The sequence below is a fragment of the Triplophysa rosa genome, linkage group LG4 (assembly GCF_024868665.1).
Source record: "Triplophysa rosa linkage group LG4, Trosa_1v2, whole genome shotgun sequence".
Taxonomy (NCBI): Eukaryota; Metazoa; Chordata; class Actinopteri; order Cypriniformes; family Nemacheilidae; genus Triplophysa; species Triplophysa rosa.
The window spans coordinates 24,680,293-24,697,923 of record NC_079893.1 but is presented as its reverse complement, the minus strand read 5'-3'; the positions used below and the strand labels follow the sequence as shown (position 1 = coordinate 24,697,923).

The window sequence follows — 17,631 nt, the reverse complement described above, 5'->3', positions numbered from 1 at the left end:
AGTTTTAGTAATGATTCGTGATGTAAGCAACAGCCCGTGTCCCACAACTCTGTCTATGACTCATAAACGACTGTTTACACATGCTATACATGTTGCTTTTGCACCAAATTCACTAAATGCAAATCTAAAATCTTTACTATAGACGGATTCAGCGGCAACAACATAAACAAACGTTATGTGGCCCAAACTTAACTTAAACGGTAGACCTCCGCAAAGAATAGGTTACAATACCTAATGCTTTGGTTCACCCAAAAATGGTTAAACTGGATTGTGGGTGGTCCATGAATAAGACTTATATATGCTGCCCATCCAAACAAAAAGTCACCACCTCGATTTTACTAAGCAAATAGGTAAGAGCCTCCCATGGGATTGGAGGTCTAGGTTCAGCAACATTATGTGCCCAAAGAATGAGGTCAGCTGACTACCTGAATATACTGAATCACCAGGTTATTCCATCCATGTGTTATTTCTTCCCAGATGGCACAGGCATATTGCAAGATGACAATGCCAGGATTCATCGGGCTCAAATTGTGAAAGAGTGGTTCAGGGAGCATGAGACATCATTTTCAAACATGGATTGTCCAGACCTTAACCCCATTGAGAATCTTTGGGATGTGCTGGAGAAGACTTTGCGCACCGGTCAGACTTTCCCATCATCAATACAAGATCTTGGCGAAAAATGAATGCAACTCTGGACGGGAGAAAATTGACATTCTGGACATTGCAGAAGCTTATCGAAACGATGCCACAGCGAATGCGTGCCGTAATCAAAGCTAAAGGCGGTCCAACGAAATATTGGAGTGTGTGACTTTTTTTGGACAGGCAGTGTATATATATATATATATATATTAAAAAAACAGATTTATTTTAGGGGCTTTTTTCCTTTAATGCAGCGGTTCTTAATCCTGGTCCTCGTGACCCCCGCTCTGCATATTTTGTGTCTCTCTCTTGTTTTACACACCTGATTTAAATCACCAGCTAGTTAGAAGAGAGCTCAATGAATGAACTGCGTTCCGATTGACGTGCTCCCTGAACAGTGTTCACTGCTCTCTACTCCCTGCACACAGGAAATCGGCTGAAGTTTACTTAAGAACACGAATTTGCGCAACACGACTGCCTGCAGCGTCCTCACGCAGACAAAACTTACTACGGAAGTTTGCAGGGTTATTTAATCGTAATCTTGAGATTTGCATAGTCACGCTTCGTGCCCTTTGGATGGAAAATATACGCCCATTTCGAACTGGAATTATGGCAGAATATCTAGTGATGTTTACTTTGCAGGGCTCTTAAGGGGCGTATTGAACAAACCTCTGAAGCGGTAAGAAAAGCATACAAAATATGCAGAGCAGGGGGTCTCGAGGACCAGGATTAAGAACCGCTGCTTTAATGGATAGGACAGTGGAGAACAGATAGGAATACATTGGATAGAGACAGGGGAGTGGAACCGGCAAAGGATGCTTGAGACAAGAGTCGAACATGAGTCGGGCCGCAAGTGCACTGGCATTACATATCAGCGCACTAACCACAAGGCCATTGGCACCGACATTATATTCTGCTCATGTTCACACGCTCTTTGATAGGCAGCAGGGACACCGAGCGCAGGGCTTATATTCCCGTATGTGTGATGTCGACACTGCTCAGATGCATGCCCGGGAACTCTTACACACTGTTTCTCTGTGGGGAAACATAAGCGGCTTATAATAATAAGACAGGGTCAATGGGAAATTCTCTCATTGATGGTGGCGGAGTCATCAAGTCCTGTTGTTGAACAGTGGTGTAATGCAGACTGGGCTCTGAGGTCTATGACCATCAGGGAGGGAAGAAGGCCACGTTCCATGTTGATTTAATGGCTGGCTATTAGACAGTATTCCTATAGTTTTCCACAGTATTCTACAAGAAGACATATGACTCACTGCCTCTTGACGGACACTTTTAGGAGTCTGTGCCCTCTCTCTCTGCAATTTCATCATTTTTCCGTTCGCATGCATGTCAGTTCCTAACGTACTCCACACTTGGTGTTGCGCTGCTGATAAAACGAAGCGGAAATGAATGCAGCAAAATAAAAAAGCTTGTAAATGGTCAAACCGTGCCAAGGAAAGTAGAGGCAGAGGAAAGAAACGTTTCCATGGAGAATAATCCTAATAGGCTCCACATTGCTGCACGCTGCCAATTACCCAGACCAGCGTTTTTATTCCAGTCTGTGCCCGGTTGTTTTTGGCGGAGTTTGCATACACCTTTTCCCCACTTCTGAAATGTAAAGACAACTTTGTAGGGGTGTCATATAAGGAGGGTTGCAACCAATAGACTTTAAATCCGGCTAAGACATCAAAATAAATTAAATAATAATTTCAAACAATCATTTCTAATAATAACAATAATACCCATTTCAGTCACACTTCAGTATAGGGGGCAATTCTCGCTATTAACAAACCATTAACTATGACATTTCTCCCAATAAACTCTTAATTTGTTGCTTATTAATAGTTAGTAAGGTAGTTGTTAGGTTTAGGTATTGGGTAGGATAAGGGATGTAGAATATGGTCATACAGAATGTGTGCTTTAAGTATTAATAAACAGCCAATATGCCAATAATAGGCATGCTAATAACAACTAGTTAATAGTGAGAATTTCCCTATACTGAAGTGTTACCATAATTTCTAGTAATTATTATTAATATTATTTTGTTGTTGTTATATTATTTTTGTCATCATCATCATCTAACTTTGGTAACAGAGCAAATATAAATACATATATATAATGCAAAATACATAATCATCCTATTAAGGAGTGATTAAATGTAAATATGCCAACCCTGTTTTTCATGACTATTGTTAAAGTGAAGTTATGTAAATAAAAAAATAGTAAATAAAATGTATTTCTAAAAAGCATCTTGTAGTCTAGTGTTAAACTGTTACAACGTATAACATTTCAGATACGGCCATGCAGAAGCAGCCATTGGTGGTGCAGAGAGCCACATTCGAGCTGAGCGTCATGTGAATGAATGATGGTTTCCACGTTGTGTCCAGCAGTCCCAGAGTTTGTTAACCTTTCGAAAGCGTAGCCCTCGAGAAAATGTAACTTTATTTGTGTTGGGCACACCTCATCATACACCAGCTTCTACCTTTGCCCTTCATGTGGTATTTGGTCTGTCTCCTTTTTTTGGTTCGTTTCATTTGCTGTAGTTTTTAGTCTCCATCTTGTCTGAAAGAGTCTTTGTGCGTTAGTTGGTATCCTGATTTAACAGGCGAGAAAAGCAGATGGTTTCATTTTCTGTATTTCTTGCGTACTTCTCTCAGATGCATGTCCCATCTTCAACACAGAAACAAAACTATGCAACATTATGACACTATGTGATCTTAAATGAAGTACACATTCGCATGCGAGACATCAAAAAGACAGAGAATGTGTCTTACTAAAAGACACCAGCATCATGGGCTATTAAAGTTCAAAGGCCTGTGGTTTTTCATACGTTTCCCTGAGATGAGACCAATTACGTTCTTCTCCATAATGGCATTCTCGTGTTTCCTGCACTCAAAAAGGGGGGAAGCTAAATCAAAGCTAAATCAATTAATGAATCATGATGAATAAAACATAGCTGTATGTAAGCATAAACAACCTTAATTCCAATTATGTTTTTCTTTTAAGAGCTTGATCGAATAAGCAGAAAACGCAATTTATGGACACACAGGGCATATTTATTGGCGCAATCGCACGCCGGTTGCTGACGCAATACAAATTAGAATGTTAATATTAAATGGAGATATTGCGAAACAGGAGGCTTTTATTCACATTCTTATCATAATATGTCTAAAAATGCTGACAGGTACAGGCAGTCGTGGATTTCAAGTTGATAAATGGGGTGAAAAGCTAAATACGCTTTGTATCGTTCAGTGAGAAAGTTATTTGGCACTAAAGATGTCTAAATGACAAATGACTCACAAAGAGTCCAATTTAATGAAGGGGTAGTGGAAACAAATCGGACAGCAACATTGAAATCCATGAAGCTGAAGTGTATAAAAAAAGATCAAGTACTTTCAATATGCAGAGACTATTTAAAGATTTTTTTTCTCTGACTGGTCCCAAAAAAAGTATTAACGTCCTGACCAACCTGACCGTAGAGTGTGCGTTTGGGGCAAGACTATCTGTTAATTGAAACATGGAAGACAGAAGATATGTTTAGAAATGAATTTGTTATTTTTGTAAAATTGGTTTGGTGACGGTATTGGTGCAAAAATCATCATTTTAGCAACAATTCAGCCAAAAAGTGCCATTAAATTACCCACCCTTATGCCATTTCAAACTGTTATAAGTTTCTTTCTGCCGCGGACCAAAACAAACATTTTGAGGAATTGTAGTGGTTGTTTCTGAGGCTTTTAAGCTTCAAAAAGACATAAAAGCATTATAAAAGTGGTCCATAAAAATTGTGCAATGTTCTCAGTCTTTTGGAGCCATGCAGTAGGACCAGACTAACATGTTAGTCATTTCACCAGTTTGTGAAAGTGGCCTACTAATAGAAAGTAATAGAAAAACTAATAAACAAATATAAAATTTGCCATATAAACTATAGACATTAATTCACAGTGTTTGTTGAAGTCATCCATAGTTCTTATTTTAAAGAAAAATATCAATTTAAACAGAAATGCACAAAACACATACAGTACATATCTCCACTAGAAATATCTCACTTACTATCTGTATAAAAAGCTACATATTGGGAATCAGCTCATTATTTAACAGTCATCTGGAGTGTTATGAGTTTTGAGACTGTATATAAATGATCTAAAATCTGCAACTGCAGAGAATTTCATCTACAGGATGAAATCAATACAGGAAGGGACTTACTTCATAACATAAAGAAAAGAAAGTTGGCAGCCAACACACATACCAAAATGCTCAGTTCAATAAATGAAAGTTGTACAGATGTAAAGTAGAAAGGAGTATAAACTGCAGCATCTTAACTCTCTGTGAGCCTCATAAACTCTCGGTTTGGAATGCGTATCTTACACAAACAGCACTATTCATGAAAGGCAGAACTTACAATTAATTGTATTAGTTTGACATTAGCATGTTGATAAGCTTTTACTGCAATACTGTACTGTATATATATATATATATATATATATATATATATCATAGGATTTTTATGTTCAATTATTGGGTGAAATAGTAGAAAAATATATTATGTATATACAGTATTGATTTAATAAAATTTTAAACATAATCATCATCATCATCATTTATTTTTCTACTATTTTACCCAATAATTGAACATAAAAATTATATTTTTATATATTTATATACAGTACATATTGCAGTAAAAGCTTATTAATAATAATAATAATGGAATACGTTATAATAATATAATATAGGCTATTAATAGTAGCAATATATTTGGGGTATTCTTAAATGCAATACTCTATATAAATATATAAAAATAGCATTATCATGTGAAAATATAATGCAGAAAATAAAATGTAGAAAAGTAAAATATTATTAATAGTAAAAAAAATAATAATATATTTAGGATATTCTTGAATTCTATATTTGGTTCTTTCTTGAATTTAGAAAGATCTTTAAAATGTCGTTTATAGTTAATATTCTTGGTGTAAAACAGACCTTTGGTCTACCCCTATTTGGGGTAGCATTCATGTCACCTCTAAAATGCTTCCACCATAGTCAAATCTCGAGGCCTTAGAGCAAAGCAGAGATTTTGGACTCTATCTTCATCTAGAAGTCCTGCAAGTTCAATAAATCCACAGTGAGAATTAATTGGATGCGAGATCAATTTTGCACAAGCATCTTTTATGTAGCAGCCCAGGGCAAATGTTAACGCTGTCCACCTAAAATACTAATTACAAGACACGATCACGACCATTACAAGGTGCTGATATAGGCTGCATTGGCTCTCTGAAGTCCTTTGGGGTTGTTTTGCAGGCACCTTTCTAAACAGGCAGAAAAAGAGAGGTGCACAAATGAATGTCAGAACCTCCTAATGACCGTCATTATATTTTTGTAGGCATTCCAGAAAATTAGCCTTTAAGAACAGTCAGATCCATAGCGACCATGTAATTCTGTGTTTTTCCTCTCTCTGCAGCTCTCGATAACTCGCTCTCTGGCCTTTCTTTTTCTCACACCCGCCCCCTTGTTCACACCACCTCCTAATGGACAACGTGTGAATGTAAAGTACATCCGTTGACGTGTAGCATTAGCAATTTGCGAACACAATCTGGACAATCTGCTCTGATTTAAAACACTTTGACTTGATGTGCTTCTCAGAAACCTGCCCTTCTAATCTGAAGTCATGCACTGTTTGCCAAAAAATGACAAAAGTGAACACAATATAAGAATCCACTCATTTTTAACCTACAGTGTGTTATTTTTATTATAACGAGCAGCTAGTTAACTTGCAGTGGTGATTGAGGTGTTGATGTAGATTTTAAATAAAAACTGCAGACTCATTGGGGAGTCGGCTGTGTTTTGAACCGGCTTGCCAGAAAGCATTGAGAAAATAAAGTAATCTGCTTCCCCGGTACAAATGATCGTCCATGTTCATTAATCAAGTGAAGGCACATTGTCTGGTGTGGCCATTCATTCAGCTGTAGATCAAAGGACCTCAACAACGGAGACACAAAGGAGTGGCAGCCTCAAATTGGCTGCGATAGTCTCGGAATGATCAATACGTTAGGGTTATCAGCCATGCCTATGTCACACCTATGCCAATATGCATTGGAAGATTGAGAGAGGAGGTCAAGCTATGCAGATGGATAACATCTCATTATGTTATTTTGGAAAGGACTGAGAGAAATGGATATCTAGCTGATGTTCGCGGTGCTATCGATTAGGACGTGGTGCATTGAGCAGATTTTCTGTCAAGGTGTCAAAGTAGGACACATTATTAATGTCATCTTCTCATATTTAATCTTGTCAATCCCATCAATCGTAGTCTCTCAAAAAAAGAACAAACTTTTTTATGCAACCCCCCCCCCAAAAAAACCCATTGACATTTGATGTCATACCGTATAAATGAACATACCGTATACATTTTTAATTTATGAATATGAACATCCAGTATTCACTTTTACTATTAAAACCTCAAAAATAAAGTCAGCAGTATTTTTTACTTCTTAGGAAAGGACAGTGGGCAGCAAGAAATGCATGAAGTTATTGTCATGGCAACCACCCATTGCATATTATTATGAACATATTCAAATTTTCTATTAATTAATAAAGATTTTGAATCAGTTGTTTCAAGCTCAGAATAGGGCCGCGGTTCTTTTCAGAGTGAAATGCAAATCATAAGGTTTTCAGTGTTCACTTGAACTTTCTGTGAACACCAACAACAGCACATGTTGGGCTCATATTTACTGCTTCTGCACCTATCCAGAATGAACAGAAAGGTAAAACCAAAGGATATCTGAAGTTGCCATGGTGGCACCCATTGGCTGTTCAAGAAAGCCGTGTATAATATGAGTTTAATCATTTCATCATTCCGTTCCATGAACATTAGCCCTTGAAAATTGAGCGTTGTATTGAAGCCAAGTGAGTTCGTGCTTTCCTGGAGAAGCTGGAACAGTGTGTGCATAACATGAGCCTCCCAAGCCTGCAGCAGGTGAGGAGATCAGTAATTGCCTTTCTTCACGCTGGCAACACACAAAGCACACTCGCGCAGTCCTTCATAGACAGAGCCGTTGAGACGCAGCCAGAACTTGATTGGCAGCATCTCAGTCTTTGCTCGTTTTTCACTCTCAGGTAGAAATGAAGAGCTATTCAAAACCTGCAACTGCCACAGTGCCACAGTTTACCCGAGGAGAAAACAACACGGCAGACCTTTCTGCTTCGGATCTCTTATCCCTCAAATCCTCAACCGAGAACTTGCACCCGCATGGGTTTCAATCGCGGCGTATCAGTACAGACCTCTATCTGGATTTCTCGTTCTTAGCAAGCGTTCTCTTTGCACACTTCAAAATCTGTCGTTTGCCTCCAAACGGTGGCCCTTGAGTATTCTTAAATATACAGAGAAATTACAAAGAACAAGCTTGGCTCCATTTTCATAATTGGGCTTCGCTGCCAAGCACAACTGCTTGGCTTGCACCCACAAGAGGAGAGATCGATAGTTCAGTGAAAGCTGCCTGCTTATACTTTAGGGAAGTTGGGAACGTGCACTGTTCTCTCCAAGTTTCTCAAGCTTTTTATGTCAAAGACCTATTATCTACTCCGATTTAAAGGCATGTCGAAATCCAAGGAAGATGTGAGAGTCAATCAGTCCGAGCGTTCTCTGTCGGCGCTTGGGAGCTGACCTCTGATTTGAAGGCAGACCGAGCCCGCACAGCTCTGGGCGGAAACAAAGAAGTTGCTCTTCACACTGAGCCGAGATCTGTTGTGTGATGATTTAGCCAGGACTTCTGTAGGTCATCTCCTCACAGCCTAAAGACTAAGTTCCACCACAGCCGGGTGGCAATGAACCACCTGGCCCATGCCTCTCTGTCACCCTCTTGGGCATCTGTCCTTGTCAATTCTCCACTCCTGAATACATCAACGTTCCGTAAGCTTGTCTTCTGATTGGATGGCGCGTCCGTCGTCACCCCCGGTGATTAAAGTCGCCACCCTTCCCCTTGCCTCTCCACTTGCACAAAGTCAAGCATGTCCACTCAGCTTTATGGATTGTTTATATTGCTTTCAATTACCTTCCCATGTCCCACACCGAAGTCAGTAAAGTTTTATATGCTGGAAATGACTCTCCAGGCACCCATCTCCAACATAACTGCCCGTACCCAGACAGAGCCTCTCCCTGCCCCGGCAAATAAATCATATTTAGAATTCATCAAAATAATTTAGACTTTATTAGGGTTTATATGCCAACCCAAGCGGCGCTTCGGGCCTGGACTTTTTATTCCTGGTGGCCGCTTGTCAGTTGTTAAACTCATTAATAAAGCTAAAAATCACACAGCATTGCGACTAAATTAAATTTCACAGCTCTGACGTGGTTCATTTAAATCTCGAAACCGTTTGGCAGAATTGTTTGAGGGTTGCTCGAGTTGCTGTGTGAGACATGTGGGCTCTCATACGAAATAGAACACATGTTTTTGGAGGAATTCTATGTTTTTTTAAATGTTCATTTTCCAGAGCCAAACGTATTGTGTGATACTAATATGTTAGTGATAAGTGATAGTTCACCCAAAGATGACAATTCTGTCGTCATTTACTCACCCTCTTGTCGTTTCAAACCTGTATGGATTTTGATATTTTGAAGAATGTTGGTAACCAAACAACAGCGGTACCCATTTACTTCTATTGTATAGACACAAAACTTATGTGTGTCAATGGTTGTTCGGTGACAGAATTTTCATTTTTGGGTGAACTGTCCCTTTAAACATCTGCAGATTTCTAAACTTGTATTGTTTTTATGTTACCTACTTAATACAAGATAGAAACGACTAAGTGCGGAAGGTTCGAGTTTGAAAAACACAAGAATGGCAATCAATATCTAATCTACCCCAAATCAGTACTGATGCAATTGAACAAAATGCAAATGTGCTCAAAGAGAAAGGTAAATAGCAAGAGGGATTTATTTCAGCAGTCAATAATACTGTTGTGCTGAGTTTTAGATTTTTTGGGTGATGGAACGTGATCGGACCTCAGTGTAATGTAAACAGAATCCAGTTAACCGTGTTTTAAAAATACATTTAAAAAAAGATGTAAAAAACTGTAAAAATACAGTTTTTTTACATCACTGCATGATCAGATCGCTGTGATCGCATGTCAACGCTAAGTGTAAATGCCGCCTTAATCATGGAATTGTTTTTACTTGGTTAAAGCCGACCATGGCAGGCAGCGCAGCTTCTTGTAATAAAAAGAAAAGTAATCAACAGGGCTTTCGACAGGCTTTCTCTTCTCATTTGGTTGGTTCTTCTTTATTTGCCTCAGTTGAGGCTTTGTTTATCAACTGGATGATTGTGAGGCACTTAATTACGCCACACTCCAAACTGCAGGTTTCCCAGGCAATAAGCTCCTTGGCACGGCGACTTAGTCGAGCAAAGTGGTGTGGATGCTCGCTGACTTCTTAAGCGAGTACTGTGACTTGCATGATTAAGATTACAGGCTCTGGAGATAAATAAGACTCAAGCTGGTACGATGTGTGCGCCTCAGTGTTCCTCGAGGTGGTTGAAGACTATTTTGATAGTTGCTGCTGCACCTGAGGTTTATATTGAAGAAGCTTATCACTTAACTCCTGTATTTGGTGCAGTTGGTTTTTTCTGTCTTAGACTTTCCAGCTAACATCAGCAGAGTGCTGGAGGAGCAAGCTACTGTAATTCGGTTTAGCCCTTTAAAGGGCAGGAATGCACAAATATGATGATTTATTGGTTTTCCGGCAACACTCAAACGGGAGTGTAAAAATGTACGGAGAAATCATAACTGCATGGGTAACGTGTCAACATTAACACAATTAAAAGGAAAAGTATCTCGCCTGAAAAGACTTAATTGCATTAAAAAATAAAAGTAAACTTTTTTGTTAACTTCAGAAATAGGAGAATGAACTTTAAAGGGCAGAGGTGGTTTTCCCATGAAAATTGTGATGCAACAACTTTCTCAATTTCCTGATTTACGACACATTCAATGTAGTTAAACTGACACTAAGTTCTTAAACACTGTTAAGTACCTGAAACTTGTTTGATATTCAATTTAGCAGCAATGCAAGGGTAACCCATCAACAGTCATTATAACAAAAATCCCAATATTCAATGCGAATTTAATGCTTGTTTTACCTTTGTGATGTATTTCTGAGTAAAACATGATATTTATATATTTACTTTTTTAATTGAGTGTTGCTATAGCTCAACTGGAGAGCATTGTTTTAGCAACACAGAGGTCACGGGTTCGATTCTCATGGGACACACATACTTTAAAATGCTTTGGATAAAAGCACTAGCCCACTATCTTCAGAAGAAACAACAAAATAATGACAATAATAGCCACTGTATTTCCGCTAATGTTTTTGGAAGTACACCTGAAACGGCCAAGTGGAGCGTGATCTTCATTTAATGTTGTTTTTATGGAAAATATCAAGGTTAGCTCTGGACTATTAATGGCCATTTTTTCCATTAATCTCTTTTCTAACCCACGACTAGCCTTAAATGGCTCCTTAGAGCCCATTAACTTACATTTGGCTGAAATGTACTCATGCGTACACTGAAACTTTCATTTTCAAGGCTAAGGCTTCATCTGTTTTTCATACTGACCTTCATGCCAAATCTCATTATCTCCACATGATGTCTATTTATGACAACCCCATAGATCAGATTCGGGTCTCGTAGTGCAACTTTGGTGACAGTTAACATTTCACTAGGCCAGCTTGGTGCCTTCCGCCTCCAGTAGTGATTTTTCAGGTTCTTTAGAAGAAAACTTGACAGGAAGATGGTGGAAGAATAGGAGAATCGGGAGGGACATTTCAGGGGGTCCTCTTAGGTGATGTCTCTAGACCGCAGCCCTCTGACCCAGTTGAGCGCACTAGCTACAGGCGTTTAGTGTAGCATACTTTCTCGCTTTAGGGGAAGCTAAGGACAGGTAGATTCTAATAATAAAACCATTGAGGGGTTCAGTCGTCTATGGCTGTGACATCCCCACCAGCTTGACTCTATTACGCTCCTCTACGCTATGGACTGAAGTGTCTATGTAAGAGAGCAAGAAAGGCTAATTCACCTCCGCTAGATGTCAAATGAGAAGTTTGCTGTGTTATTAGGACATTTCTGAGCCACATTTTTTTCTGTGAAATTTTAATCTACAACCCACTGGCAATGGGCTTATGGTTGAATCTGCTTCATATTTTATAGGGTGTGCCAGGGCAGAATTGAGGGCTTTTAGTGATCCAATCAAAACTTTGGTTAAATGCTTTTGATCTTAACAAAAAATGTACTAGAGTGATGAAATGGTAGTATAATCATACTTTCATGTAAATGAAACTGGTGATAGTTGTCATATGAGCTGTTTAGATACCATACAGTACAGTTTTGAAGTCATTTAAAGTCAGGTTACCATTGTGACAACTTACCCCATATTATGATGGCTACCCTCATTTTAGGACAGCCCTGTGAAAATGAAAAAAATTATAGATTTTTACAGCCAAAAATAAAGAATGTGCGTATCCAACTAATTTTCAAAAACATTAAAAACATTCTTCACAAAATTCTCATATTTATGATTAAGAAGTTCAACGTAAGTTCAATGCAAAATAAAAAAATTGGCTTTTTTATTGACAGGAAGAGCACTGAGGGTACAGGAATGTACAGGAAAGAGAAGGAAGGAATGAGAAAAGTCTTTCTTGAACTCTTACCATCCACACCAGAGCTCAATGTGTTGTAGCATGTGCGCTAACAGCAGTGCCATAAGTTCAGTACAGGCCATTTTCCTGTAACTACGCATTTAAATCAATATATAAACTTGTCTAAGTTTCAACAGCGCTCCCTGTAGGGGTCATCAGGTCTTAAACATCTAGGACTTTCCTGTTGATGTTTGTTGCTAGCTCTCGCATGGTCAAGCATAGTGACCTGGGTTTGTTTCCCCCTTCCCTCCGCACCATAGAGTCGTTCTGCTTCATATGTGCTGACTTGATTTATTTACACTCTGACCAATGGTGCAGTTTGGGAATAGGTGGGAGCAGTCAGGCTAACACCTTCTTAACTCTCTTCTGACATAAAGTTCCTCTCTTAGATTCTGCCCTAGCATCCATGAGCTATGCAGTCTTATTGCAGTGTATTGTGGGATTGACTTTATAGCAAAAGATACATGCAGTGTTTTTCTGAAAATGCCAATTGTGGGCGTTCGTTATGTTTTAGCTGAGATGCTTTGGTTGCTATGATACAGAATATCCACTACAGTAATGTGGTACTAGTGTTTGATGATGCAAATAGTTTACAGTATGTACTGTAGATGCATATAGTTTATTAAAATAGTTTAATAATATTAATATTGTTGTAGTCCCGTGGTATTCATCTGGTTTAGAAATATATACTTAGAGAGACAGAAATATTAACTTCTGCAACTGCTGACGTATGGTTGTACAAGTAGGATGTGCCTGTTGTGGTATTTGTCCCGGCTCTTCTGCACTGTGATTGGACAGCTGAGTAAAAAAGTGACATTAGCTCATGGGTGTTTCACCCAAAGCTGCTCATAGTGACTGGAAAATGTAGGGACTGGAAACGATTGCAAACAACCATAGTTATAGTTTTTCTTTGAGTTTTGTTCAGTTTTATTAATATTTTGAATTAGCTTTTATTTTAAGATTTTTAGTTTTTATGATAATTTTAGTTAAAATGTTTAACTATTTTGATTTATGCTTTTGTCGTGTGATTTTATTTAATTGTTAATTTTTTTATGTTGCTATATAAGATTAATTATTTTTTACTCTATTTTTGTTTTTGTTTAATATTATAATTTTAGTGCTTTAAAGTTGTTTCAATTTATCTCTGAGGCAACATTTCAAATTAAGTTTTTCCAATATTTTTTAGGCCAATATTTTATTTGTGGATTCATGGCCAAAAAGAAGGTCCCATTTGAAGCAGTCTTCACATCAGAAGTATGCCTATTAAGCAATCAATTGTTGACCAGGTAGTGAGCTTACTACCGAAGGAACCCCCCATTGTATTTTTCATTGTCATATACTGTAAGCACAAAATTACAGTACATTATAAAACAGCATTCTGTTCAACAGTAGAATTCCACCTAGTTCATTAAGTGAAGTGGTAGTTTACTGTGTGGAATGCACAAAGCTTATTATTGATGGCAGTGTTACGGCGTAGCATGTATACTTTGTTATTTTTCATCTTTTGTAAGTACTCTTCAAGGGTAAGGACAGATGTGTGCTGATATTCTCTATATTAAAAGTCCAAATGAAATGCTCAAAAATCAATAATTCTTTTATAAAGCTCTTAGCAAAAAACACATGATGGTCGGTCAGAGAGGCAACACGGCGCTCTGCTGCCGTCTCTTTCTATATCTCTAAAATACTCGAACACGCAAGGGCACAAACACACATCCTCGTCTCTACTCAGCATGAAACTCATGAATATTGTTTTGATATCCTTGGCTACCTAATAGGGGCCTTCTCTTTGAAAAAATGAAAAAGGACCCACAAAGGAGGAGCGGTTCTTTAGATAATCGCAATTAGTATATTTGGCCGGACACTGTGTCTTGGCTGAGGTCCAGTTCTGAGAATTGAGTGCAGACGCATTGGCCAGTTTTGGCCACCGGCCAGTAGCTGCTGGTTCGATTGTGTGTTCACACCATGAAGGGCTTGTGAGGACCAGAGGAAGCAGCAGCCTCCACCCAACTACATGACAGGATATTATTTCCCTGCAACCGCCGTGAGTCCCACACTGCCAGTCTGGTGTACAAAAAGCCCCCTGCCTGCTCATCCGGCCCAATCTGCTCTCTCGCTTTCTTTCATAAAGGGGTGGGAATTTGGGGCACCTCGTGTGTCAGATCAGTTTAGAGAGATTTAGAGAGTTACAACCTAAAATAAAAGACTTTGTGGTGTTAGCAATTGCAAGGTTTATACAGATTTTGCTTTGAAATATTAGAAATGTCATTACAATCACATGAGATAGATTAGCTAGACGACTGTTAAATAATTTGTAAACTTAAAATATAGAAAACAATAAATCTGCTACTAGGTTGTAATTTAAAAATATATATTAAAATTAATTATATTTATTTTTTAAGTGCTTTTATCTTGCTTTTCATTTCCATGATACCGTAACGCAGGCCCGGTTCCTGCCAGGTGCAGAAGGGTGGGCTAGCAGATATCATGGGTGGGCATATACCCCAACCACACATATACAGTATAGCTGCAGATTTCCCAAATTTTATTTAAAAATGTGGGTTTTATTTGCATTTATTTGCAGAAAATGAACTGGAGAAAACAGGTTAAAACAACAGAAAAGATGATCTGCATTTTTTTATATTCAGTTTGTACATGTATTAGAAAAAGTAAAAATAAGGTTTCATGAAGTAACCCTCATTTTTAAAATGAGCTTATTATCATGCTCTCAGTCTTTCATAATGCTGTTGCTTTGTCACTCTTGAGGTTTGCTTTTGTTGGAATTCAACAAACATTGCAATATGACTGCAATACATGCAGGATTTAAATGATTTGTGATGTTATAAATATAAAAACATGCATTCATTACAGAAAACGGCAAAATTAAAACAAAAATAAGCAAGACGGGCATTTAGGTGGGCTCAGCCCACCCCTGCCCATGCCTAGAGCCGGCCCTGCCGTAACGAAAGGAAAAAATAGCTATAATTTGTTGTTTTAGAAAATGTTTCATTACAGTAATTACAGCAGTATTAGGAAAGGTAATTGTTTCATATACTCTTTAAAATCATTCCGAAAGACAGAAAACTTCTCTCAGCTGAATTTTGGAGTCTTTAAAGACAATTTCCATTAACATCCAACTGTTGTTCTGTGAAAATAACATGCCACCTAAGAGCGACTATAAACTTCGTCATCAATCAGCATGTCTTCAAGTATGCTTGAGAACGTTCAACTTTCAACCGTGTGATATATGGGGTCCCTTGATTGTGATTCCTGAGTAAATACATTTATGTCGTCTCAGTGATTTTTGTGGATCGATTCAGAACATTGAATCGATTTTTCCCCGCCACTGCTCTCCTACACACGTGCTCTGCGATAAACCACACCGCCGTTGCTTCGGTATCTATCACCTGCATCCCTCAAGAACCTCTGTTTGTTTTAACAGAGCAGCCAAACACGCACCTGCACGCGCACACTTACATGCAAGAGCAATCCATCAAAGCATTCAGAGCTGTCAGGGGTAAACAGGAGAAAAAGGCCCTCAGCAAGAATCTTCTAACACAGATTTGATTTGCCTCGATTTACCCTGCAAAAAAGGGAAGCCTGCTGATACGGCTTCACTTGTATTGCGCTTGCCAGCAGGCATATGTCACTTTAGTGCAGTGAAAATCCTTAGTCATGACTGCCGTGTAATCTTATTTAACCCCACCGGGGCACAAGGCACTTGTAACACCAATTCTGGATTGTTCTCAAAAGGGGATTGACACGCCAGTTAGCGTCTTTCATCGAGGTCTGTCGCATCCCCGAACTTTCCGAGCAATATTCTGGCTGTTTCTGTCGGATGTGATGACTTGGATGAGCATTTGGCAAGAGGGGAGGAGGCATCATCCAATCTGGCCGGCCCTTCTCGTACAGATGCTTTTCTGTCTGTGGGTACACGAGAGCGAGAAAGACCCTCCCTACTTCACGAATGCATATACGCTTGGATCCGAAATTGCCAGACGCAATGCACGATGGGTAACCTGAGGGCTCCGGCAGACGTAAATTAGACAAGGAGGCATTTTGCGTAGAGAGGCCATCTGCTAGTTTAATTATGTTTTTCCTCTGGTTTGTTTATTTATTTTCTTCGCTTTTCCCGGAAACTCGCCTAATGATTTGCACATGCACATGAACTTCAGTAATGAGACCTAGTTATTCCAGCAGAGCACCTCGGTATGGCTAGGCAATCTCAGACCATTAACCAATAACAAGAACTCCACGACCTCTAATGAGGGTCACTCCCCGGGTGTCCACCAACATGTTTGAGGTAATTGTGCTAGGAAAAGGAGTTTCGATAGCACGCGTGAAGGAACCTTCGCCCTTCCATCACTCTCGATGAAAGCGGAAAAAGTAGTGTCCAAAACATTACCAGCAAAATTGAAATTATAGTATGTGATGTCAATGATTATAATAGCTGTTATTTTTAAAACAGTCCGGCGAAAGACCGACAGCGGGATGGTCGGGGGGGGGACAAGGGGGTCTCAAATCACGTTCTTCACGCCAAGAAATGACAAATACCAATCTAACACTTGAATGAGCCCTAACCCTCTGTACATATTTTGCCTCGACATTGCTTTCTCAAGCCAAGCATTAAATCCTTATCCGTTGCACACAGCACTGATAGCTATAAACACCAAAAAGGACTGTGTGTACGTGTACGCCTCATGTGTGTCTGAATGGGTGCGCTTTGTTCAGGAGATTCATTTGGCTGTGTCCAAACGCTAGTCTAAAATGCGTGATTTACAGATGTCCCATGTGGGTTGACAGAGGATAGTTGCTCTACGTAGTCTAACCCACTTAAGTTATTCTAATGTGTCTCTCTCTCTCTTTCAGGTGGCTAACCTCGCTTGTTCCATCTCCAACAATGAGGAGGGAGTGAAGTTGGTGCGCATGGCTGCTACGCAGATCGATAGTCTGTGTCCTCAGGTTAAAACTCCAAACCTTTGCCATCCATTCAGTGTCTGTGTTTAGTTTCGAATGCCTCTTGCAGGGGTTCAGACGGGGTTTCTGTGGCGCTAGCAAAAGGAAACCTTTGCTTAGAGCATAAACAGTTTGTAAATGCCTCCAGCGAGAGTGTAGCGCTTTAGATTTGTTGTTGATGTTCGGGTTTCAGCTTCAAAATGTTAACTCGCATAGATTTTTTTACCTGTCAACATGAAACGGCTTTCACAGTTTGCTTTTGTAATGTGAGATTTTGTAGTGTGACTCCTAGAAAAATGATGTACACTGTAAAAAAATACCCAGAAGATGTTTACCAGAAAATTACCAGTACATTTTCCTTT

The 17,631-nt window shown here is 39.1% G+C and overlaps 1 protein-coding gene across 1 annotated transcript in view; it reads left to right on the top strand.

Moving 5' to 3' along the window:
* Window positions 1–17,631, top strand: part of ctnna2 (catenin (cadherin-associated protein), alpha 2) — a 436,402-nt gene that overhangs the window by 391,907 nt on the left and 26,864 nt on the right. The window contains exon 10 of the mRNA XM_057332819.1: window positions 17,183–17,275. Within this exon, the coding sequence (XP_057188802.1) occupies window positions 17,183–17,275 (93 nt within the window). The remainder of the gene's footprint in view (window positions 1–17,182; window positions 17,276–17,631) is intronic.